At 35.8% G+C, this 27,500-nt stretch overlaps 1 protein-coding gene across 6 annotated transcripts in view; it reads left to right on the top strand.

Moving 5' to 3' along the window:
• Positions 1 to 27,500, top strand: part of Cad99C (cadherin-99C) — a 154,356-nt gene that overhangs the window by 4,744 nt on the left and 122,112 nt on the right. For all 6 annotated transcript variants that reach the window (XR_010851561.1, XR_010851560.1, XR_010851559.1 and 3 more), the window contains exon 2: positions 16,372 to 16,441. Coding sequence is in view for 3 of the 6 variants with exons in the window: in XM_067095857.1 (XP_066951958.1) it covers positions 16,372 to 16,441 (70 nt within the window). In the remaining 3 variants the exon portion in view is untranslated. The remainder of the gene's footprint in view (positions 1 to 16,371; positions 16,442 to 27,500) is intronic.

Genomic DNA, 27,500 nt, shown 5'->3' with positions numbered 1-27,500 from the left:
GATCAAGTAATGCGGACTGTACTGTGAAGCTCGCGTGGACTGCATATCTATTGTACATGTGTATTAGTTCGACAAAATCAGTGCATGATAATGTACCTTTCGCTCCCGACCTGAAAACTGATCTTGCAGACACTCAGCAGATGGTACTTTGTTGTGCTGAACGAGACTGTACTTCCGGTTTAGCTAGAAAGGAAGTGGAAAGGGTAATTGACTGCACTGTTATGAGTGAGTGCAGATTGGGGAGTGTTTTTTTTTCTTTTTGCTGTAACTTCGAGAAATAGGGAAGTTTTTAGATTTATCTGACTGACAACTCTAGGTTAGGTTGATATTAGGATAGCACTGGACTTAATGATAAAAAAATTATTAGGATAAATTTATCATATATGAATAAAGCACTTGACTTAATAATAATAAATTATTAGGATATATTTACCAACTATATATATACGCACATATATATAATATATGTCTTAATTATATACATGTATACATATACATACACACATTATTATTATATATATATAATGTGTGTATGTATGTATACATGTATATAATTAAGACAAAATCCACTGAGGAAAGAGAAACACTGGAGTGCTGCTTCGTGGATTTTGTCTTATTTATATATTCATCATGTTCCATATTTTCGTGATTCAGTTATGTATGTGTGTGTAGGACGCAGTTACTGCCGCGTACTAAAGAAATAATTTATACGAATTAACCAATTATTTTTTTTATAGCCTATGTCGATGTTTATAAGTGTACACTTCTTTTGTAGTGTGCTTGCTCAAGAACTGAAGTTGTATGCATGACCTGGCTATGTTTTTCCAGCCGTGAAATTTCTCCCGTAACATAATAATAACCTTTAACGGATCACGTCTTCGACCTCACCGGGTTAGCGCACAAGTCGTTATTATGGTAAGTCAAGGTTATGATAAGTAGCATCTCTCCAAATGAGTTAATTCTTGAGCCATGTAGATGTCGCTGGCATCGCGGTCGGACCGCATGTGTATGGAACCTGATGTAGAATAAATCTGCCATTTATGGTAGTTCATCTCATCGTCGTGATGACCACCATGGCATATTTTAATAATCTCATGACTGCTGAGGTTCCTGGTGCACGGCTGCTGTTCTCAAACCTCCCATATGACTTGAATTTGTAGACTTGGCTTTTTAGACCACCATGAAGGGCCTCGTGCATAGTCAGTTCAAGTTGAGCTTTTCATTTTCCATTTTATTTTGTCTTTTCTTGAATTTTTTTAAATCGTGATTAATTTTGAGGATATCTCGCAATTTGTGTAGTCTTTATGTATAATACACACCAATTTAGTCTAGGTAGCGAAATAGGCGTCAGAAAAATGAGGCTATTAAACAAATAACACTGCTTCTCGTAGTCAAGACTATCCGCCGGGTCTTTCAGTTACATACATGTAGGAATAATAATTTTATCATTTTTGAGTAACCAAAACTTTTTTTTTTATTAGATTTTCATGTTAGTGTATAGCTGTCTAAGGGCGTGTAAAATTTTGAAGGTAGTCGTGTAACCTGATTAGTTCTGGATAACAGGTGGTTTCAAGTAAAGACGTGGATTTGCACACAGCGTGCTTATTAACATACACAGATAAAAGTGTCAGACCTTTTGTTAATCATTCGTAGACTTCTGTACTTAAGAAAAACAGTAGTCGTGGGTTGCGTCTGCACTAAGTAAAATTTAGCTCACTTCGGCAACTTAACGCACTCACATCATAAGCCGGTTGAAAACAAGTCAACACCCAGTACTTCGTACATTAACTTGACCAAAAATGTGTCTTCTCCACTTACAGGCCGTTTTGTTTATAGTGGCAGATGTGTTAATGACATCTTAACTTTCGCGTGGTGGCACGCTAAGTTGACATAGAACATTAAGATTATTTCGACAGCGAGTACATATTATTCATATTATTTTTTCAAATGCAATACATTTGCTCTCCACGTAAATTTGAGTTTGCACAATATTTGAAAAAAGTTATCTAATATGGGTATTATTGAATCGATTGTTAATAAATGCTTTAGTATTATGTATTTATACGAGCGTGTGTGAATACACTTGTAACGCCATAAACACGAAGTCTTCATGTGTTACCAGCACGACCAGGTTTTACCGATAAACATGAATTCCATAAACGGAGTGTATCACGTTGCGTACAACGTATAGTAGTATCATGTACCTTGCCGGTACAGTAAATTCACGTGAATGAAACTGAATTCCACTCAAGAGATGAAACTCCATTTTCTTTCCCTCCACTTCCTCCCCGTAGGTTCTGAACCCTTGACCTGGAAGAGACCTCTCATTACCGGCTTCCTCTCGTGAGATGATAATTATTCATGATAAAATAGACTGCGAAATGTAAGCATCCGTTTTTGTTTCACATAATGAAGTACTCTCGGTGAGGCTGACGATATTTTATGTTCTTTGGTGTCTGTTTTTCGAGGTCTGTCACCGGACGGTTTAGGCTTATGAAACTGGTCCTCACTTCGAATAAGGCAAATGTTTGGAGATATGCTTGCCTTGTTAGGGCTAAGCTAGTTATGAGGATAGAAATGTCCCGAGGAAGGTACATCGGCTTGGTTACGATTTCTGTCTTCACCTGCCTACTCTGCTTAGGGTTACGGTCGATTATAGGCCTGTAGTCTTTAGACCGCGGACAAGTAACCATTTGTTGTTTGGTCTAACGGCAATAAATCGCCTTGGACTTGCTTAGGCCTCTGGATTGCTTTGCCCTTAAAAGAAATATTGATTTAGTCTTATGACCATGGTGCTGACTACGCCTATTAATCACAGGTGGGACGCCAATGATGTGCTAGCTTTTAAATTAATTATCTGTAGTGTGGAATTGCCAACAGAGATACAGATTTAAATTATTAAAAACTTATTCATCTCTGAGCTTAATGCTTCTTATTCTATTTTGAGAAGGAGGGATTTTTACCAAGTTTTTGTGAACCAAACGTGTTCTGCTAACTCAGGAAGTTAAACCCAACTAGTCTATAGTTTTGAAAAATTCTGTGGAATTTTGTTGGGTTCCAGCACATGTGAGTGCGTTTACAGTTGAAGATCGATTCATACCTCAGTATCCTGGGGGTCAGTTTGTGACTTTCATCAGTGGCGTTATTGTTAAAAACGCAAATAAAACAAAACAGGTAACAAGTGTCATTGCTTCTTGGACTTTTGGAAATATGCCCAGGAAATGGGAGACATCATTATGCCGGATAAGGAAATGGCATCCTTCCTACACATACAGTGATTGATAGCTGGTCGTTACTTACCCTTTTTGTGATGTGTTGGTTACATGTCGTAGTCTTATTATATAGTATTATTATATGCATTCCTTTCTGAGGTTCTTGATGCGGATTACAGGAACACTCTTAAGAGACGTACGGTGATAGTGTAAGTTTTAAAACCATTTCGTTGCTGTTCTGCTGAAGATTTACCTTAATGTTAGTTAAATTTTCGTAAAGGACTACAAAATATAAAATTTTAATATGTGTAACCAAGTAATGCTACTAGCGTTCCGACCATGGACTCTAATGCTAGATACCCTAACTAGATCAGACCGATCTGGGTGTGTGTGATGTGTACAGTAACTTTGTGGTTATATGCTTATTTTATAATTTTTTCTGATTCTCTTGAATATATTTGTATTTTTCTGATTCTTGAAATACTGTATCGTTTGTTTTCCGATAAGTTAAACTAATGAGTGACGCTATAAGTACCGGCACAAAACATTTCAAAGTTATCAATCAGATCATGTTACTTATTTATTGGAATCTTAACTGGTTAACAGATGTTAGCCCCTGCAAGGTATAAAAAGCTCTGCTTATTACGATTGTCTTCTTGCTTGAACCATGAATTTTGCGTTGGCCAGGCTAACAATCTAAATCAGAATTTAAGCCTACGCCTTGTTTTAATTCAGATAAGACTTTTCAGTGAGTTGGCTCAAGAGCTAAAACATAATATGAAAACGTAAGACAGATTGCACAGAAAATTAAAGACTTTATTATGGAAAAAATAAAAACCGTTATGACACGAATGAGCTGGTTGTTCAAGAAAGCAATAGACTGTAAATGACTGATAAAAATGGCTATTGCCTGATGGACTGACTGAGAGGTGCTAAAAATAAACAGAGGTTGATAATGATGACTATCAAATTGCGACGTCATGAATGTGTTGTTCTTCGCGTTACCTGTGGTCAGTCATATGGGAAACTGTGTCCACAATACTGGGCTTTCTAGATGGCTTACACAAGGTCTATTCTCTACACCTGGGGCTTACTATTCTGTGTTGTATAATATTTTATAGCAATTTGGGACGTTTTGCAAAAGTAGTGTTTATTACTGCTCGATTTGGCAGCGGAATTTACGATCACAGACTGTTTGATCTCAGTAGTACAAAATTTACATGGGTAGTTAGATGCGAGGTATCCACATGTAAGTACAGACATCTTTGCAGGCATATTCACTTTGTTTCAGGAAGAGAATAGTAACTGTTATACAAAGATCGCTCATGCTGTAGTTGTATTGAATTAACGAAATGTTTTGATTCCGCATTTGCCCCTATGTCTAGCTCTATCAACTAGGCCTAAATTCAGCTGTTCAACTCACTGAGTTACTAACGTAACTGGCGTACCTATGGCCGGCCGGTAGGAAAAGTTGTTTGTGTTGATGTAAATGTCGGTTTACTGTTGGATGTGTGGTATGTTTGTGTGTTTAGCATTCAGCGTGTTCGTGCGTTGGTTAATGGAGTTTGGTCCTGCCTAACCTGGAGACGACGCTGCTGTTAGGTCATTCAACCCCCCCTGACCTTGAGCGTATGTGCGGACGCCCTACTAAGGAGTAAGTAGTTGTAAAACGACGGTTGGTGACGTTGCTTAGAAATGCTTAGGATGTGGGTGGTAGAGGGCTCTGAGGTGGGATGACTAAGAGGTGTATCATTGTATCATTATCCCCAGTATCTCTTGAAAGAATTTATGTTCGTTGACCCTTGGAAGGTGAGTCAGAATTCATCTCTGCGTAATTATTGACTGGCAGTTTCGTTTGTACCCTAAAATGGAACCAGATCGGAAGTTTTGCTGCTTGTGGAGATGCCCGTTTGTCACTGCAACGTCCAGTGTTGACATCTGAAATGTGTAGATAACATATACATTGGTATTATTGGAAACGGTTTTTTTTTATAGCGAAAGTATTTGTTAGAATAATGATTACGAATGACAGATGGCGTTTTGTTTTATATATAAAACTTCTGCTTCTGAAACTCATGCAAGTATTGTTTATATATATACATATATATATATATATATATATATATATATATATATATATATATATGTAGGCTATATATATATATATATGTATGTGTGTAAACAGAGTGAATGCGCAACCTTATAGAATTATGGGGGCCTATTATTAGTGTTGATATTTTTTCAGACTATTTGTTGATATTGTTTCATCTTTTTCTTAATAAAACATGACCAGCACTCTTCTCGATTAATCTTCACAATATGTGAAAGTGTATTAACCATCTCCGAATCTGAAAGCTAGTTAGGGGAATGTCGCAGAAAAAAATGGGGGAAAGAAGAGCAACGTTGTATTTATCGCCAGTAGTAACGCGAGCGAAGTGCATTAGCCTCTGGCCCAGGCATCTCCTTCCACCTGACTGGATTAGTCGAACCCGATTGCAAGTTGTACTCTTGCCCAGTATGTTGCGCAGTTGTTGCATTCCGAACGAGGTATTGACGACGTAATATTTTTATTTCGGAGGTTTTTATAATGTATGCTCAATACTTTTCTATATCTTTGTGCAGATAGCCTGCATACCAATAGACCTTTTAGAATTTATATGTGATAATCTCCATTAGTGTTGTTTCTTTCTTGTTACAGACTATTATTTTTGTATTTTAGTTTTCATTTAGAGTTTATGTAAAGGGGAAAGACTTGTAAACGCAAGAAATAATTCACATTTTTTATTTCACTGAGATCGAGTTGATATGCACAATTTCCATGTGCGTCGGTTCTGATCCATCCGCGGAAAGTAAAAGCATCTTCGGTTTTTTCCTGCCCAGATATAATTATATATATATATATATATATATATATATATATATATATATATATATATATATATATAATGTATATATGTATGTATGCATATATATACTGTATACACATTAAAATGAGTTAAAATCCATTTGGTTTTTGTTGAACATTATTTTGTGAGAAGCTATAATGGAAGTTCAAGCAGGTAGAATTTGCTAGTTAGGCAATGAAGTTGCATTTTATGATATTGTTTTTATTTGTACTTGTTTGCATTTGCAATGAAATTCAGAAGAAGTACGAACAACTTTCGCTATCATGGCAGATCCAAGCGTTGGTTTACATTCTAACATATTACTCAACGCCACCTGCGTCAGAGACAGCTTAGAGTCCTGGAAGGCACAGTCGTGTATGATGAAAGTAAAAATTATATGAACTAGCAGTACCACGTAGACTGACCGTGTTGAACGCATGTATGTAAAGCGTGCAGTAAATCTCTCGTAAAACGTTGTTCAGGCTATCTGGCTGCGGCCAAAGAAAAAAGATTGATGAATTCTCATGATATATAATTTTTTCAAAGAATAGATTGGCATTTGTCATGTAGCTCAAATTTGTCATTTTTTCTTACTCAGCCTCAATTTGTTGTTACGTGTTGTGAGAATACATTATTCTGCAGCTAAGTATGACTAGGCCCAACCGGGGTGAATATAGAATATTTTCTGGTGATTTTCTCAACCTCGCAAACATTTTCCTATTACAGTTAGCGGATATATAAAAAAAGTTTTCTAAAGATAACTTGAGGTTTTGCCTTCAAGAACACATCCGCTACAAGCATTCCCACTAATCGGCAGGCCTTCACAGATTCCAAGGCTGATAGCTGATGAGCAGCATTATGGTAAAGTCGTGCCGCGTTTTGTGCAAATCACTTTGGTAGGAAACATAAAATAACAAATACTGCATTTATAAGGTACATTATGGGAATAATATATGAAGCTGGGTACGTTATGCCCATTAGTGGAGAAGCTTATTTTGATTAAGCATAGCGTTAAAGCCATAGGTGACGTTTGGCGCACGCGCATAGCATACGTCTTAATCACGAGTGTTATCGGGATTGATTATATTTAATTAATCACTGACACTAATTATGAGTAGATCATGCATTTAACCATTTCCATACGTTTGTACAGTTTTCAACTTTAATTACGTTTACTTTTAGGTATAGTATATTTTAAAAGTAAATAAACATAGATACTTCTCTTTACATAGGGATATGCGAAGTGGCCTCAACTCCCCTGAGATAAGCATCGAAGCTTTTTTTAGAGGGCGTTTGAGGCCGTGCTTAAGAGTCTGTCCTTGCAGATAATTTTAGTAATTTCTTCTAATAATTTCTCGTAAAACTGAAGGAGAATTTTGAAATTATATATATATATCCAGATCAAGGTAATCGTTAAACACGCATTTACATTGCTTATTTATGGTTATTCCGCGAATTTTCCTAAATGTAAGCAAGACGTGGAAGATTACTCAGAAACCATTCTCCGTTGGGGGAGGGGTAGCACCGTCGGTGCACCTCACACGGTGCACAGTGGGCATTACCTAAGATTCTTTGCAGCGTCCCTTGGGCCCCTAACTGCAACCCCTTTCATTCCTTTTACTGTACCTCCAGTCGTATTCTCTTCCTTCCACCTTACTATCCACCCTTTACTAACAATTGATTTAACATTATTTTCAGCGCTGAATGACCTCATAGGTCCCTAAATTTTACATTTCAATTCAGAAACCGTCTGTGGCTGACATGAAGCTTTTTTTTTTTTGCACGATGATGTTGGTCGCTGGCTTGATGACACTTGATAATATCCAATTGATCTTCGTAGTTTTCGGAGCGTGAATTTATGCTGCCTGACCATTCTCACACACTTTTTTATGACATGTTCTACTCTACATCTTGTGAATTGTCCAGTTTCGGATACTGATTTTTCCTGTTGTTGCTTCGATGAGTATTTTGTTTGTTTCTATAATTATTTTTTTTTACCGTTTTATCTTTGTTTCATAATGTGCATGTTCATTATGTGCAAGCTGAAATGTCATTTACTGGATATCAAAGACAGAACGGTTGAAGAGAATACGATTAATTTTCCTTATTGTTTATAATTAAATAAATTTCCATTAAAAATGATTGTACCGTTAGATTTCTTAATCAGAAGAAAGTGTGTCCCCAAGAATAGGACCTGGAAGTCCAAGATATAAAAGAGCTTGGCGCTGAATATAGCCTCGGCTTAGAGAACATGGGGTGTATAAGGACCGAGGTACCTAAGGGTGCGTCCACACCACAGTAAAATACGTTACAAACACACGCCTGTATCTTGCCGCACCCGTGTTACAAACATATTGCAAACAAGTCAGCGACCGTCAGTGGAGAACAAACTTTTGGCAAATGATTGTAAGATCTTAATCGTTCTGTGAATAGGTTCTTGCTGCGCTTCTTTAAAGATTCGAAACTTTCAGTTTCTTATGAAACCAGATTTCTTACGAAAGCTAGACGGTATTTGCATTTTCTTGGAGTTTAAGCCCTTGTCATCTTTTTTCTTACTAATATGCTGTGAAGTGTAGTCTGATGAGTTGGCAGGGGTCGGTGAATGTGTGTGTGTGTGTGTAAAAGAAGTCATGCTTAAAATTACCCCATATAGAAAATGGAAAAAAGCACGTTAAAACGAAGAAGAAGAATATATATATATATATATATATATATATATATATATATATATATATATATATATATATATAAAAAGACTGGATATTCTGATCAGCAACTATATTTCGGCCAATAGACATCGGCCCTCGTCTCGAGACGAGAGTCAAAGTTTATTGGCCGAAATACAGTGGCTTATTAAAATTTTTTTTTTTTTCTAGTCCTTTTAAGGAAAATATTAACTGATAAATCACTGGAAGCAGTACTACACACACACACACACACACTATATATATATATATATATATATATATATATATATATATATATATATATATATATATATATATATATATATATATATATATAATTTGTATTCACACACATACCTATATATAATATATATATGTAACTTAAATACACACATGCACATAGGCTACATGCATACGTAGTGTGCACAGGGCCGTGTCAAGGAAAAGAGGAGGGATAGATAGTAACGGTACAAGTTTGCAGGGGGTTAGGTAGGGCCCTGGGTATTTTCGTGGAGGTGGCACAGTGGCTGGGGGAAGAGGAGGGAAGGGCAGGGGTCCATCTGCGCCAGGGTAGGGGATTGCTGGAGTGAAAGATCGTTGGTGATTGGTGGTGATGTCAGAAGCCCTCTGGAGGAGGAGGAGGAGGAGGAGGAGGAGGAGGAGGAGGAGGAGAAGGAGGAGGAGGAGGAGTCTCTTTCGCCCTGGCCTCGATGCCTCAAGGTAAAGCCGCTCACGAAGACGAGGCCCTGGAAAAGGAAATGGGAGAGAGATGATTTATTCAGCTCTCTTCAAAAGAGGAAGTTACGTGACAACCGCAAGTGCAGGAGGAGGTGATTTCAATTCTCTTAATCGCCAGCTGTGATTATTGTTGTTGTTGTAGTAGTTTTCTTTAGTAACTCTTGCAGTTAATAGTTTCCCCATCGTTATTGTTGTTTCATTGTGTCTGATATGTTTATGGCGATTTGCTGGTTTTGATGATGCTGTTAGGGATGTGAGATTCTGTACAGTCACTGTGATGCTGTTGGGGAAGTCTTGTGTTTCCTGCGATTTGGCCTCTGTCTGATGAAGGGAAAAGTATTGGCCTCTGGAAAAGGTAGATACCGTTGAAGTATTTTTTATTTTTTATTTTGAGTTAAAAAATTATTTGCCACATAAGAACGAGAAGCTGGATTCAGATGTTTAATGAATCAAGACAAAAATACCGGATGAGAATATTGTAGAAACTTTGTTCCTCACTTCTAACCCTTTGCATGGTTAGCCTTGGCATGTTTCGCGTGGCAGCTTATGGCTTGCCCCGGAAAAAAAGGATGCCCTTGGAAAGGGTATCGTATGTATAAAAAAAAAAAAAAAAAAAAACACCCTTCGCTACTCGTTTTTAGAACCAGGAACTACACTTTTTGTACAGAATAGGCGATTAAGAAGAGGAGGAGATTTTTTCCCCGGTGACTGTTGTTTGTAATTATTTTTAATGAAGTTCTTTGTCTAAAATTTATTATTTTTGAACATTGCTTTCGTTGGGTAGTTTTGGCCACTGAACAGATTATTACTTCGACGTCTTAGGTTGGTTGGTCTGGTTCCAGGTGTCCATACAAGGCGTCGTATCCCTTTACCACTGAACCACTCTCAAGGGGTGCCTTTGGACAAGTTCCCGTGCTGGCGTGTGGGCCCCGTTATCTAACCAACCAACCATATTCTTTAGTCCTTACTTACGTCTGCGCTTAGTTGCTTATCGCTGATTTTTCTTGTGTATGTGCAATTTGGCATTGCAACTATTGGGGTCATGAGCGCCCGAAATATTGACCATTGTTCTCAGATCTTGGGTTGCTGCTCTAGTCTCCATACTTTGGCTGTCCATTAGTTCCTCGCTGGGTGAGCGGGTTCCTTTTCAGCTACCACTCTGTTGGTTCTCGACCGGCCAGTGAAGAACGAGAGGAATTTGTTTGGTGATCTGCTCTAATGCGGTTCGGATTCCACAATAAGCTGTAGGTTGTTGCTAGGTAACCATTGTTCTTAGCCACGTAAAAATTGATCCTTCAGGCCAGCCCTAGAGCTGTTGATCAGCTCAGTGGTCTTAAACTAAGATTTTAACTTTGGCTGTCCATTTGATTTCCTTTCCCTAAATGTATTCTTAAGCAAATTTTCCTTTATTTATTTGTACATTAATTTCACGGGTTCTGTGGTTTTGCATTGTTCTTCATTAAATATAGATTATTGTAAAATACATACATACATACACAAACACATTCTATATATACACATATATAGTGTGTGTGTGTTTGTGTGTATCTTTTCCTTTTATATACCCCTCTTTGCTTTCTTCCCTCCTTTTAATATGGGCTTTTCTTTCTGTGTAGATTTGTTTGCCATCTCCATTGTCTTTTAGGTTTTCCATAATCATCATAATCCAAATAATAATGATGATGATGATGATGATGATAATGATGATGGCTACAGGGAATCAATTTGGTTTTGTATATTTTGTGCCAGTGATTACTTCATTACATTGTTAGACTCTGGTGAGAAAGTGTTGTGTTTTTTTTTCCGTATTCTTATGCTTCGCGGAAAAGTAGGGAGATTAATAGGAAGCAAAATTGTCAAAGTGGTTTTGGTTGGAAATGGAAGATAAAAAAACGAACTAAGGTTGTGATATATACGGTACATGAATAAGAACTATTCGACGTTGCCTGCGTAAATAGACTAGTTTTCTCTAAACTGTCTTATCGAGTACGGTATTTAATGTCGGTTATTATTACTTACTGATACGATAAGAGAGTCGAGACTGAGATGGCATGGTCATGTAGTGAGGATGAGTGAGGGGGAGGGAGTGAAGACTATTTGGATGGAATCTTCAAGGGATAGATGGCCAAGAGAGAGGAAAGGATTGAATAGCGGGATAAAGTAAAGGAGGATTTGGATGAGAAAAGTTTAACGCAGTAAGATGCTTTAGATACAAATAGTTGGAGAGAATGTGCATTTGGGCAACCGACCCCTCAGCTTATGGATTTAACTCTATCGCCAATTTTGTTCGGGCGAAAGAAACACAGATATGCCTGTCGGCTGGTCCAGTGACACCGAAATCGTGTTTGGAGGTTGTCAAGAGAATTAGGTGCAATATGTGTAGGCGTTCATCTTGTGGGTCTCCAGTGTCACGATTCTTCCTCCTCCTCTTCTTTCACTCTTTCGTGCTGTGAGGTCTTATAGCATTGGGAATTCAATTTCGAGGTTGGTTACTGTAATGTTTACTTATCTGTTGCTGTTGTTGTTGTTAAAATATTGAGGTTTATTACGCAAGGGAAAGGGTCTTTTTATCCTTATCTTAATGAACGTGATTATCCTACTTACTGTTGTTGTTATTATTATTATTATTATCATCTGAAATTTTATTTTGTTATTATTAGTATTATGGGAATAATATGGGACCCTTGTTGCATGAAATTTCATTGTTATTATAGGCTAATTATAATGTTTTGTTCTATAATCCCTTCCAAGATGATCGGAATCGGATGTTAACTATAAATGATTGAATATTCAAAATACAGTCCTCTCAAAACTGTCGAATTATTGAACCAAATTTTAGAGTGCTCGATAGCTAAGAGGTTTAAGGATTAAAGTAACAACGGGATTTTGCAAGAATGAGGCTTCAAGCATTACTCTTCAATTGTTGGTGTTTGCGTTAGCGAAATATTCAGGCCTTTGCGTCTTGGAACCACAACCAACCCTTTGGAAAGAGTGCAGTACCTCTGACGATGAGGACTAAAGGCTAGTCTGTGCTACTTTGGCTTGTCGTATGTCACCTACTCCGAGGTGCTAGTACTAAACACCTCATGGTAAATGTAAAGTAGAAGGCTGCACGAAGATAGCATTTATCAATACAATTTGACGCCCACACAATATAGAAATAGGTGAATATAATACTTTGATCCCCGAGGGGCTAGTACTAAACACGGCGTCCCAAGGAGCTTCAGCCATATTTAGTACTAGCAACTTGAGTAGGTGACGCGTATAGAACAAGCCAAAGTAGCACCCTATAGTCATTGTAAACGTTAAGGATTTTAAGTTTGTCTGTAGCAGTATATCAGTATATACACTCAAGAAAAAGGGCATAATGTTATCGTCTTTACCGAACGTTAACTGTCTGCCATAGTCTTCAGACTTGTTAAGGTACCACACAGTTCTCATCTCGAATAGAACTTTCATCGTGGAAATGAGGTGTTGGGATACTGGCTGCATTCCTGTCGGTGCTGCAAGAGTGGAAGTGGTTATAAATGCCGTTTCGAACGGTCGTGGTTGTGGGGGAGCTGTTGGTGGAAATGCCAGGGGGTTGCTTAGACATAGGCCCTACTAGGCCCCGGGACCCTTCCCTGATCTACCCGATACTCATATAGCCTACCCTTGGTCTTCTTGGGAACTCCTTTTGCCTTGCCTCTTAATGTGCGTTTATTCGTGGTCATGACGAAATGCATATTTTCTTTGTTCAGTCAGTTTGTAAAGTTACCTTTTTTTATTGATGTTTGTTCAGTCAGTTTGTAAAGTTACCGTTTTTTTGCTAATGTTTATCATGAGTGTGACTAAGATTTTTTTTATTGTTGATGCATATATTTTGACATGACAGTCGTTTTTCTTTCTTTATATAATAAGTTTTTTTTTTATTATGGATTCTTTTTTCTTTTATCTTCAAAGTCATGTATGATTCAAAAGTCATCTCATCTCGAGTCTGTCGTGGAGTGGATGGGCGTATTAGTGTGTGTGATGGGGTTCTTCCTCCATTCTGTACTGGTGCTGGAGTACAAGTGTTACGGGTCTCTTATTTAGGACTTTTTGGGTGAAAGTCGCTCTCTCTCTCTCTCTCTCTCAGTGTGTGCTACTTGAGTACATGTATTCCATTTATTGAGAGACATATGTACTGATGACACAGTGTCTCTCTCTCTCTCTCTCTCTCTCTCTCTCTCTCTCTCTCTCTCTCTCTCTCTCTTTCTGTACTTGAGTATTTTTTTATTTAATTTGTTGAGAGATACTCGTATACTATGCACAGATGACACGAGTTTTTAATTTTTTTTCATGTAAATATGCACATACAAATCTAATGGATTTGATGACACGAATCTCTCTCTCTCTCTCTCTCTCTCTCTCTCTCTCTCTCTCTCTCTCTCTCTCTGTGCTTGAGTATTTTTTATTCCATTTATTGAGAGAGAGATGTACAGATGACACCAGTTTGTTCAGTTTTTCGTCATGTAAATATGCACATACACATCTAATGGGTGTGATAACACGAATCTCTCTCTCTCTCTCTCTCTCTCTAATTGAGTATTTTTTATTCCATTAAGAGATATTTGTACAGATGACACGAGTTTGTTCAATTTTTCGTCATGTAAATATGCACACACAAATGTAATGGGTGTGTACATATACGGTCATGCAATTCCTATATAAAAATGATTTAGATCTAAGAATAAATAGAATAGAATCAACAGCGTATTAAGCATAATATAGCAAGATTGGCGTTTTTCTTAACCGTAGAGAAGATGTATAAATGTTCTTGATGTACGTAGCTTGGGTTGATATAAAGAAGGAAAACTGTTTTGAAATTAGTCGGTTAAGTGTGAAAAGCCTAGTCGTATACGGAAAGATGAACTGAAATGCATTATTAGATTTTATAGAATGGATCTTGTGTAAGGAGAGTGAGATATACTTACTGAATGCATGTGACAAAAAAGATTGTGGAAGTAATTTGAAAGAATTTATGAAGAAAGAACAGGTTGAATCACATGGAATTAAATGACAGGATGAGAATTTAAGAACTGTCAAGCAATCGGGGTAAAGACATTGACGGAAGTAAGAGGTATTTGTGAATTTGGTCTGTTCCTGTAGAGAAAATGCTTCAGTATAAGTTTATTAAAAAGACGAATTTACGATATGTATAACATGAATAAAATGCTTCAGTATAAGTTTATTAAAAAGACGAATTTACGATATGTATAACATGAATTAAAAAAAAACTTATAGTGAAAGTATAAGTGAGAAGATTTGGTCGGACGTTTCTGAAAATAAGCCGTAAGCTTCCGTTGAGCTCACGAAAGCTGTTATTACATGGATGAGAATGGTGCAAGGATGATACTTTCGTGAATATTTGAAGGGTTATTATTATCTATGCAGCCCATCATCTGGGGTTTCAGGTACAATTCACCTGTCGAAGATGTACGCAACACTAACAGGAGTTTTGTGCGTGCACGGAGACAGTTTACATGTTATTGCATGTGACTCTGCCGTTAATGGCTGAATAGGAACGACAGTATGCATTTGTTATATATAAATATTATGTATATATATATATATATTCATATGCATAAGTATTTATAATTTATATAAATATAAATTTATATCTATATATATATATATATATATTCATAGCATATATATATATATATATATATATATATATATATATATATATATATATATATATATAAGATATATAAATATATATACACACACACACACACACATCATGTGTGTATAGAAATATATATAATATATATATATATATATGTGTCAAGGTGATAAATATATCTATGAACAGAGAGTATATAATTCATTATACAGATGGTTCGTATCTCTACATACCTAGAATTATACCTTATCCCGTACAAAATTCGAATGTATCTTAATACCTCTGTAATATCTTTAGTGTCTTAATATCTGGTATAGCTGCAGTCCTGTACGATATTTTTCCCGGTTTTTTTTTTTTTTGAAATGGCACAAAAAAATTAATACGTGACGTGGAACGAACAGGTCAGCCAGTGAGAGTAAAAGGTCAGGCCAAGCCTCCGAGATCTCCGAGATCTGGGGTTCGTAAGACTCGTGTCCATGTCTCTCTCTCTCTCTCTCTCTCTCTCTCTCTCTCTCTCTCTCTCTCTCTCTCTCTCTCTCTCTCTCGTGTTTATGTTTTCGTAGTAGATTTTAGAAGTAAAGTCACAAGTTCTTCTTTTAGTGAGAGGAATATTAATCTCTCTCTCTCTCTCTCTCTCTCTCTCTCTCTCTCTCTCTCTCTCTCTCTCTCTCTCTCTCTTATGTTTTCTCGTAGTTTATTTTAGATGTGATTTTAAAAGTAAAGTCACAAGTTCTTCTTTTAGTGAGAGGAATATTCTCTCTCTCTCTCTCTCTCTCTCTCTCTCTCTCTCTCTCTCTCTCTCTCTCTCTCTCTCTCTCTCCTGTATGTTCCCTTAGTAGATTATTTTGAAGTAAGGGAACTGTTCTTGTCCTCAGATCTAGTCCAGTATATTTCAGATGTTGTGTGCTTTAAATAAAATTTTTTTTTTTAACATATTATATCTGCAAAGATGAAAGAAAAGGCTCATATGTAATAGACCAGGTCACCCGAGAAGTCCTTAAAAAAAGGCAAATGGACTACTGAATGATTAAAAAATATAAATATTTTGAATAAACCAAAAGGAATTGATATGACAGTTACACAGTTTTATGGTTGTATTATTACCAGTTTTAACAGATATCGGAACAGAACAAATGAACTTTTAAAAGATGAATATTGATATATATTAAATATTGCTTTTTTTCTTTTTCCATCTTTAGGTGTTAAGGGATGTCCATAAAGTGCTGTGGTGCCTGTTGGCTGTATATTCGTCCACCGTTTTTGCAGAATGTGAGTATTTGTATAGTATTTTTACCATGTATTTACGGTTTATACATAAACATATATTTGTGTATGTATATATATGTATATATAAATATATATATATTATAATATATATTATATATATGTAATATATATGTATATATATATTTATATGTATATAATATATATATATATATATGTAATATATATATATATATATTTATATATATATATATATATATATATTATATATATATATATATATATATATATATATATATATATATATATATATAATATATATATATATATATATAATATATATATATATATATATATATATATATATATATATATATATATATATATAAGGCAGTCCCAATTTACAACGGGGGTTCCATACCTGCGCTGTTGTAAAACCAAAAATCACCATAAACCGAAAAATCGTTGAAAATCGTCAAAAAACCAAAGAAAACCTTATTTTGATGCTTTTGTTGTATTGAAAATGATGTAAACTGCAGTTTTATTGAGTTTTTCATGAAAAAAACCCTCAAAATTTTTATTATTCTGCCATTTTGGTGCCATATTTCTTCCGTCGGATTGGCATTGTAAGCGTCCTAACCCCAGAACATGAATCGTAAACCGGGAAATAATTTCTGATGAATATATTTGAAAAGCGTTGTAACCTCGGAACGTCGAAAGCCGGACCAGTCTTAAACCAGGGACTGCCTGTGTGTATATATATATATATATATATATATATATATATATATATATATATATATGTACATGCTTGAATTTTCATCATGAAGACATTCGAGAGTAAACAGTACATTTTGGACATTGTTATTTTTTCTAAATTGTAAATTTTGGACATTTCTGATATTTTAAATTGTGGCAGTACTGTACATATGCAATGTACAGATGCTTGGCTTTTTCATAGTCATCCTGTTGTCTGAAGGTAAATTGATCTCTAGGAGCTGTCTTTCCATTTTTCAGATTTAGTTAATGGAGCTGTTATGGTTAAAGGTTTAATATTATTATTATTAATATTATTATTATTATTATTATTATTATTGGTGAAGAAATCCACAGTGGTGTAGGTGTAAATACATAATAAAAAATTGAGATGGAGAATCAAGCAGGTTTTCGGAAGCCCTCGTTTTTGTATGTATATTTTAAATATATGATTATTTTACATCTGCACCACTGTGATTTATTCACTATTTTTGTGACTCGCGCTATTATTATTATTATTATTATTATTATTATTATTATTATTATTATTATTATTATTATTATTATTATTATTATTATTATTATCCACAAGTTTATTTTTATAACATATAGTTAATCAAGTTTTATGTGAAAGTGTCTTATTACATAAATTTTAGTCCTAGTTGATATTTTCAAGATTCTTTATCGGGAATCATATCCTTTATTATTTCCTGTCGTTTAATCATAAGCCTTTACCTGAAACATGTTAATTTCACTCTTCTTGTGGGTTACGATTCCGTAGACTGGATCGAAGCTTTTTTTTGTTGCTGTTGCCCAGATTTTTAAGGTTTTTGTTTGGCGCGTCTCTTTTTTTTCTAGCTTCCAGAAAAAAATATAGCTGTTGCTTGGTAGTGAGATATGTTATTTTAGTATTTTTGCAATTTTAGTTGATTCAGTTTACCGAGAAAGCTTTTTTTTTTTTTACATAGGTATATGTTAAGCAGTCAAGAAGTATCAGTAACAGAAGCAAGTAAAAAATGCGCCATGAAACTCTCAGCCGCGGCCCATGAAAATCAGCCACGGCCCGGTGGTGGCCTGTGTTGTTGGCATCTATAGCGGTGCCAGAGGACGATCATGGCTAACATTAACCTTAATAAAAATAAAAACTACTGAGGCTAGAGGGCTGCAGTTTGGTATGTGTGATGATTGGAGGGTGGATGATCAACATACCAGTTTGCAGCCCTCTAGCCTCAGTAGTTTTTAAGATCTGAGGGCGGACAGAAAGTGGGGAACGGACAGACAAATAGCCATCTCAATAGTTTTCTTTTACAGAAAACTAATAAAAATGGCTGCAATATACTCACGTCGTATGGGTCACATGAAGTATCCGTTATGCAACCAATCATTGGAGAATATATAAAGATAATGGCTATCAAAGCTTATCTTATAATGTTTCACACAATTCTTAAATAGCAATCATGATGAGTTATGCAAGATCATGGTATGTGTTGTTGGAAGGTTGTAGTATAAGAATCACAGAATACTGTGAGCATTTACTGCTATTGAGAGCACCTGTCAGTCACAGTGATCAGTTATTATTATTATTATTATTATTATTATTATTATTATTATTATTACTTACGGTTCTTTGCAGCGTCCCTTCGGCCCCTAGCTGCAGTCCCGTTCGTTCCTTTTACTGTACCTCTGTTCATATACTCTTTGTTCTTACTTTCCACTCTCTCCTAACAATTGATTCATAGTGCAAGTGCGAGGTTTTCCTCCTGTTACACCTTTCAAACCTTTTCCTGTCAATTTCCGTTTCAGCGCTGAACGACGTCGGTAGTCCCAGTGCTTGGCCTCTGGCCTAAATTCACATTCAATTCAATTCAGTTATTATTATTATTATTATTATTATTATTATTATTATTATTATTATTATTATTATTATTATTATTGTGTAAATTGTGGTTTGTAACCATGAAATGGCAATGAAAAATCGCAAGGGATATTCATTAGTATTCGTTAACTGGGAGGCAAACATTCCACAGCCGTCACCACCTGTCTTTCCTGTTACTGTCCCCGACGCTTCTTCAAAAGGAACCGGAGTGATTTGACAAAAACGAGAGAGAGAGAGAGAGAGAGAGAGAGAGAGAGAGAGAGAGAGAGAGAGAGAGAGAGAGAGAGAGAGAGACTAAAGCGGCAGAATAAATAACAGGAATTACTAAAACGGTAGTATTGATATTAGACAATTTTTCGTATGTGATTGTGTGTGGAGAGAGAGAGAGAGAGAGAGAGAGAGAGAGAGAGAGAGAGAGAGAGAGAGAGAGAGAGAGGAATTATTTTCAACTAATAATATATGATAGAAATTACTAAAACCGTTGTGTTAATAATGACCATTTTTTGTGCATGTGTGGAGAGAGAGAGAGAGAGAGAGAGAGAGAGAGAGAGAGAGAGAGAGAGAGAGAGAGAGAGAGAGTTTTGTATGTCCCTTTTCTTATGAGTTTTTGAATGCTAGTGGTTCTCGTTGTTTTAATTAATTTGTCTCAAAATTATTTTTGGGTGTTTTGTATTCATTTCATGTTTGGTGAAGTAGCCTATCGCCTTAGCGCTTATATTTTAACGTTTTTTTAAAGTAACCATTTGTATAATTAAGTTTAACTTCCTTCTCTTACGTTATGTTTTAAGAACATTTGCAGATGCGAGGTCTTGTTATCATATTGAGCAATCCACAGAGATAGAGTATTCTGTCGATTGTTTCTGTGTGATAATTGCTTAATTTAACGTCATCCAGTGAGGCTTCCTATTTTAGCCTAGCACTTTTAATTAATTTATATTTTAAGTGTTTTGATTTTTCTCGTTAAATTTGTTCTTCCTTTCGTCGGTATATCCAAACTTTGCTAGGAATGGATTGTGATGTAAGAAAATACTGTGAGACTAATAACATCGAATATTTCTTTTACTGAATATATTATTACGTATAGGTGCTACCTTTTCAGGGTCATATATAATTGAAAGACAACGCGCAGAGGATTAAATTTTATTTTTGCGATAAAACCCATGAGTAAATTTGTCATTTATTTCCGTAATCCCCTGGTTAACCGTGAATATTAAAAGTCCCATTTGGTTATTCATCTGTATAACTTTTCAGCGTAAGAAACCTATTTGATAATACGACTCTCTCTCTCTCTCTCTCTCTCTCTCTCTCTCTCTCTCTCTCTCTCTCTCTCTCTCTCTCACCACCCGTAGGGTTGTAGTGCCGTCATTGCACCTCACGCGGTGTACTGTAGGCATTACTTAAGGTTCTTTGCAGCGTCCCTTCGGCCCCTTGCTGCAACCCCTTTCATTCCTTTTACTGTACCTCCTTTCATATTCTCTTTCTTCCGTCTTGCTGTCCACCCTCCCCTAACGATTATTTCATAGTGCAGCTGCGAGGTTCTCCTCCTGTTACACCTTTGTAACCTTTTACTCTCAATTTTCCTTTCAGCGCTGAATGACCTCATAGGTTCCGGACCTGGGCCTTTGGCCTAAACTCTACATTCCACTCCAGTTTAAGGTTCACATTTCCACGAATTAGGGAAACCGTCTACAGAATAATCCGCCCAATTATATGAACTTTTCTCTATTTTTGCCAAGCCCATTTAGCCTTCCCACGAAATAGATAATTGCACACGTACGCTGGAATGTCACAAAAATCCCCATTGAGATTGTGATGGCTGACACGCTAATGGCTAAGAGGGGAGAAGTGATAGGGTAGAGAGAGAGAGAGAGAGAGAGAGAGAGAGAGAGAGAGAGAGAGAGAGAGAGAAGAGAGAGAGAGAGAGAGAGTGTGTGTGACTCGGAAATACTTATAGGTAAGGGGGTCAGGCGGTGAAGAGGTCACGACAGGTGAGGTGTATCCGTTCGTCTGCTTTTCCTGAGATTTATTTGAAGATAATGCCGTTGATATAATAATAATAATAATAATAATAATAATAATAATAATAATAATAATAATAATAATAATAATGTTGAACGTATAAAATTAATTTCAATATCTTCCATATGAAATGGAAAAAATACGTAAGAGATCCTTTGCATCGTTACTACAAGTATTTATGCTTCTACTAATGCAACTACTACTACTACTACTACTACTACTACTACTACTACTACTACTACTACTACTACTACTACTACTACTATTATTATTATTATTATTATTATTATTATTATTATTAAAATATTGGGGTTAATCTGAACGAAACAGTGTAGAACATCCGTGCACTAAGTTCTATACCACTGCGATAACATCAGGCTTTTCTGTTATCACTCTATATGCACTGGAAGTGCGTATTATTTCTATTAATAGTAGCAGAAGCAGTAATAAAACCGGTAGCAGCACATTAAAGAACAACTTGGGATACATGTATAGATAGTGTATGTATAGAATATATATATTGGATATATGCAGATATATACCATATATATAGATATAGATTATATCTATATATACATATATATATATATATATACAGTATATATATATATTATATATATATATTGTATATATATATATATATATATATATATATATATATATATATATATATATATATATATATATATATAATATATATATGTATATATGCCATTTTGGGATAACTTCACTACCTTAAAATTTGCATTTACAGTTAACTAAAACAAAGCAGAAATTAGAGTTAACAAAGACCCGCTTTTGATCGCCTGATTTCATTACCTGTCCTATAAATTCCAAATAATATATACTGGAAGAAAGGACTGCCGTGGCATTGACTTGCTAAGATGCAGACGTTCTTGTAAAAATAGAATGTGAGCTTTTAACATTTCCGCCAAGCTGCCACTAAAAAACTAAGAATGGCGTCATTACTCTTGTTATGTCATGTTTGATTTAAAAGCATAAGCATGATTTTTGTTTTCTGGTTAAAAAAACACTATTGTGCTGGGTTTGTCTATCCGTCCGCACTTTTTTCTGTCCTCACTTTTCTGTCCGCCCTCAGATCTTAAAAACTACTGAGGCTAGAGGGCTGCAGATTGCTATGTTGATCATCCACCCTCCAATCATCAAACATACCAAATTGCAGCCCTTTAGCCTTAGTAGTTTTTTTTTTATATAAGGTTAAAGTTAGCCATAATCGTGCTTCTGGCGACGATATAGGATAGGCCACCACCAGGCCGTGGTTAAAGTTTATGGGCCGGTGCTCATACAGCGTTATATCGAGACCACCGAAATATAGATCTATTTTCGATGGTTTTGATTATACGCTGTAGCGGTTGTACAGAAAACTCGATTGCGCCGAAGAAACTTCGGCGCATTTTTGACTTGTTGTCCTAAGTCTCACTTGAAGCATCAACAAACTTGGAGCGCATTTTGCAACTTCTAATGAGAGGAAGCATGACGCATCTAAAACTATGCAACAGGTGCAAAAATAGGCATATGAATATTTGATATAGGCCTACAACACGTCATGGGGCCTGATATTTCTTATCTGATAAGAGTAGTTATATATCTAAAAAAATGCTGTGGCTTAGTCTTGTTCAGTCAGATTTTATTCAGTGATTTTTCTCAAGGATAATTCGCTCCTATTCCTCGATTGTTTAGCTAGAACCTCTTAACAGGATGCTCTCCGTCGTGTCCCTTTCTTCCCCCCTTTGTGTGCATTTGTAGGTGTGTTTGAACTGAGGTAAAAAAAAAAAGACTTCATTGTGTGGAAGACTGCACACAATGTCTTGCTTTGTTTACGCGCGGACGCTTCTTTTGTTTTCGTGTTTACTCAGATTACAGTCGATTCTTTTTTCCGACGTCCATTATCCTTGCGCTTCGTGATTCTCGCATTCCTCTCTCGTCTAGTTTTTGGCGTTCTTCTCAGCTCCCACGTTTATCCGTTTTGTTTTTCCCTAACGTTCCCCTTATTGTCCTCTCGGGCTTTCCTTTTTTTTTCCCATTCTGGTTCCCTCATTTTTCCTTTTTTTATTTTTTCCTTGCCGGGCGAACAGGTGATTGTGGGAATACCTGTCTGCTGGGATCAGTCAAGTGGTAATCCTGAGCTTTTTTAAGAGAACTTTCATGGGAAGTTCCTCAGCATAGGAACAGCCTGGTTGGTTTTCGAAGGTAGGGGTGAAATTACTGGATTAATTAACCCCGTAGAGTGGGGTTGCTGTCAGTACACCTCACGTGGTGCACTGTAGGCATTGCTAAAGTTTGTTTGCAAGCGTCCCTTCAGCCCGTACTGCACCCATTTTTAGCCGTTTACTTGACCTGCATTCCATCTTCCTGTCTTCTGGCTTGGTACCCAGCCATCCCAATTCCCTCATTTGATTGTCTTAAGTGCTGAATGGCTGAAAGTGCCCCAGTATTTGGCTTCATAGCCTAATAATTACAAATCAAACAATCAATTACTATTTTAATTAGTAAGCTCCGACTTGGTGAAAAAAAAATAGGAAGGAAGTAATGATTAATAATTTCAGTTAGGCCGAGGTCGTAGACTGAAATTAGTTTTGCAGTGAATGTATGTACGACAACAAAGTAACTCTCACATTACACGGTGTATTGTCTATATTTCCCGCTGAGTGTAGTAATCGCTATACAAAACAAAGGCCATCTTAACCGAGCTGTGCATACTGAAACCAACCTTACAGAATTTATACCTGCTCATACACGTCTCACAAAACTAGTTAATTACAGTTTGGAATAACAATGAAATTTGAAATACAATTCCCCCAGAGAGATCTAGTTTAACATCACGTTTTACAATACCATGATTTTTAACAGATAGAAGCAGAATTCCCATCAGTTAAATGCATCGTTTTCGTGAGATAAAATCTTCATTTCCTCAGATTTTCTCGCCAGACGAGTTTGTCGAAATCAAGAGATGATTATTGTCAGTCCATCTGAACGAACTCATTACCTGTTTGTGGGCAACTTTTTCATTGGTTACGTGCAGAAAGAAACAGAAACTGGTTTTTATATTTTATTGAATACGCCATTATCGAATATAATGGGAACTTGTGTAACCAGGAACGTTCTTAATATATTTCAATGTCTCGATAAATTACAGTCCGAATGATTTACTCATTCCCAACCAGGTGACAAATCTCTGGTCACGTGGTCTTTAATATGCATATATAGTTCAGGTTAATTAGGTCTCTATACCTTTGCTTTAAAAAAAATTAATTAGTAGTTGAAAACGATGTCATTGTAAACCTCGTGGTTCGATAGCGAATAGAGGGTACCATCTACGGCATCATTATTATTATTATTATTATTATTATTATTATTATTATTATTACTATTATTGAGATTGAGAAGGACAGATGTCAGGTTCTGGAAAGCTCTTTGTTTTTTGTATATATATATATATATATATATATATATATATATATATATATATATATATATATATTTTATGGAGTCTCTAACGGTTGTGTATTCATACTGTTCTTGTAGTATATATATTTGTGATGTCTCATACTCTGTATCAGTCCTTGGTCAATGGCTTGGAAAGCAGGTTCAGGACCTACACCCCGTTTCGGCTTTTGTGTGTATATATATATATATATATATATATATATATATATATATATATATATATATATATATATATATGTATATTTATATATACATAATTTTTTCTAATATATCTACATATTCACCATTGTGAATTTCTTCACCATTTTAGTTACTGATGCTATTATGGGATTTTTATGAAGTGTTATCATTATTATTTAGTTTAACGAAACCACGAGCTCACATTTCGAGACTCGGAGGCCTTGTCATGCAGGTGTGGCCGAGGGGTTGCTTCAGAACTGTCTCAGGTGTGCTACACAAGGCGCTCTGTTAGTGGTATGCCCGTAGGAGGACCGCCTACGGTGTACCTTGAGCTTTGCACAGTGGAGAGTCTTTTACTACCCCCCACCCTCGCGTCCGTTTCCTTTGGTCTCTTCATATTTAGATGTCCAACTTCTTCAACTTTACTTTGCCCAGATTTATACCCCAAAGTTTAATCATCTTCTGGGGTAGCCAATGTGATGCAGTGATCGTGTTAAACTTCACTTGAATAATAATAATAATAATAATAATAATAATAATAATAATAATAATAATAATAATAATAAATCATCATCATCATCATCATACGGGACATATCTCTTGCATAGGCACATTAGACATTTAGCAGAAGTGTACTATTTCTAATAGAGAGAGAGAGAGAGAGAGAGAGAGAGAGAGAGAGAGAGTTACTCATGACATTAACAGTATTCGGTATTTAGACTTTGTTAGGTCGGTAATCTCAAACCTCAAGAATAATATACCATTACTCCCAAATTTTATTTTCAAACCATCGTTCACCATAGCCTCAGTTTCCTCTAATTTCGATTTTCAGTTCAGTATCCTTTAAAAAATGGTTTCTTAATTTTTCGATAATGAAAATCATCATTCGATACTGTAGGGTTTGTAATAACGTATCGGATGGGAAAATATTTAGTATATTAAGCATGGGTTCAATTCCCTATAAAAACTGGTGTCTTAATTCATTCTTCGATAACGAAAATCATTATTCTGCTGGATTGTTTGACCATAGCAGGAGTACTTCAGGGCTTGTGATAATGCATCTGACGTGAAAATATTACGTATATCAAGTACAGAGGAATATTTTCGCTTTGGGTAACCGTCAGGGCAGGGCTGTGTGAATTTGGTGGTTAGTGGGAGGCAGGCACATAAATACAAACAAAGTTGTTCAAGGACAACTGGTGTTTGTGTCCCCCAGCGTTAAGGGAGTTGCTTCCTGAAGCACGAGAGGAATTTCCAGACGTTTTCAGTGAATTCCGTTGAAATATGAAGCCTCGCATTCATAGACAGTATGCACACAAATGTATGTATATATATGAATATATTTATATATGTACATAAATATATACATATATAGACACATATTTATACACATTTATATATATACACATGTATATATATTATATATATGTCTATGTGCATACATATACAGTATACACACAGATGTATGTATATTTATGTACATACATACATACATAGGAGTTAAGAGAGAGAGAGAGAGAGAGAGAGAGAGAGAGAGAGAGAGAGAGAGAGAGAGAGAGAGTCGAATATTCAGTTACGGTAACTTCAGTCATAGTGACCCGAACAGGGACCTACCCGCTTCCTCACACGTCTAACTTCTCACTCTCAACTTTTGCAACAAACAGAAAGATGACAAAAAATAAACAAAAACTAAAAAAAGGAACTGGTTCGGGTGTTGCTCATTGGGTGGTCTTTTGCTTTGTGTCTTGTGTGTGTGTGTGTGTGTGTGTGTGTGTGTGTGTGTGTGAAATCAATCAATGGTTACAGGGTTATGATGTAGGAGGGCACTTTGAGGTCTAAAGTTTGGTAGAAGATCAGTGAATTTAGACATGATTTCTGTTTGGATACACTAATAAGTGTTTCAAAGTTGAAGGTTTCAAGGTACAATTAATTCAGTTTTGGGAATGAATGAGGTCCAACGAGTTTGTTTTGATGATCAGTGAATTTAGACATGTGTCTAGGTATAGATTTGAGTACTTGTGAGTAGTCAAGAGCAAGTCTTTACGAATGTAAATATTGGTATTTGTCCTGTAGCTTGAGATAAATAGTCCCCAACTTGCCCTCTGGTACAACAGACTGAAAAGAACAGCATTTGCACATTTCTGTACGTTCCTATACTTATGTCAAACTGTCAAGTTTGGGTACGTGATGTCTGACAAGAGGCCATGTTGCAATACCTTATTCACATTTTCAACTCCCGTATTTGTTTTGTGAACAGCTTAAATAAACACCACCAAACTTCGACTTAGAATCTCCTCTTCACGTTGGTAGCCATTGTCTTCATGAGTCTTTATATGGTCGCTGGTTCATGCTGACTTGGAGTCCACCTACGGGTCTAATTTCTCTTTTAACCTCGTATGTAGTTGGTATTCTATAAATGTATTTATTGGCATTCAGGGCCTTTTCATGTTTTTAGTCGTAAATTGATTCCAGGCACATTAGCACCAGTAATACCCGTGTGATAATGCAAAATAAACGGTGGTTTTTCATAAAGAAAACTTTGTTATTGATCTTTTCTGTAATTCCTGGGAGTGTATATTTATTATATCGATACATTCAAACGCGCACTCACACTGGATATATATTTTATATATATATACATATATCGTAAACATATATATATATATATATCGATATATATATATATATATATATATATATATATATATATAAAGACACATATATGTAACATGTTTATACATATACTGTATTATATAAACATGCATATATATATGAATACAAATATATATATATATATAAATACAT

Source organism: Macrobrachium rosenbergii, chromosome 52, assembly GCF_040412425.1.
Source record: "Macrobrachium rosenbergii isolate ZJJX-2024 chromosome 52, ASM4041242v1, whole genome shotgun sequence".
Lineage (NCBI taxonomy): Eukaryota > Metazoa > Arthropoda > Malacostraca > Decapoda > Palaemonidae > Macrobrachium > Macrobrachium rosenbergii.
Note: the sequence above shows the minus strand (reverse complement) of the source record. Positions and strands in the feature narration are given on the sequence as shown.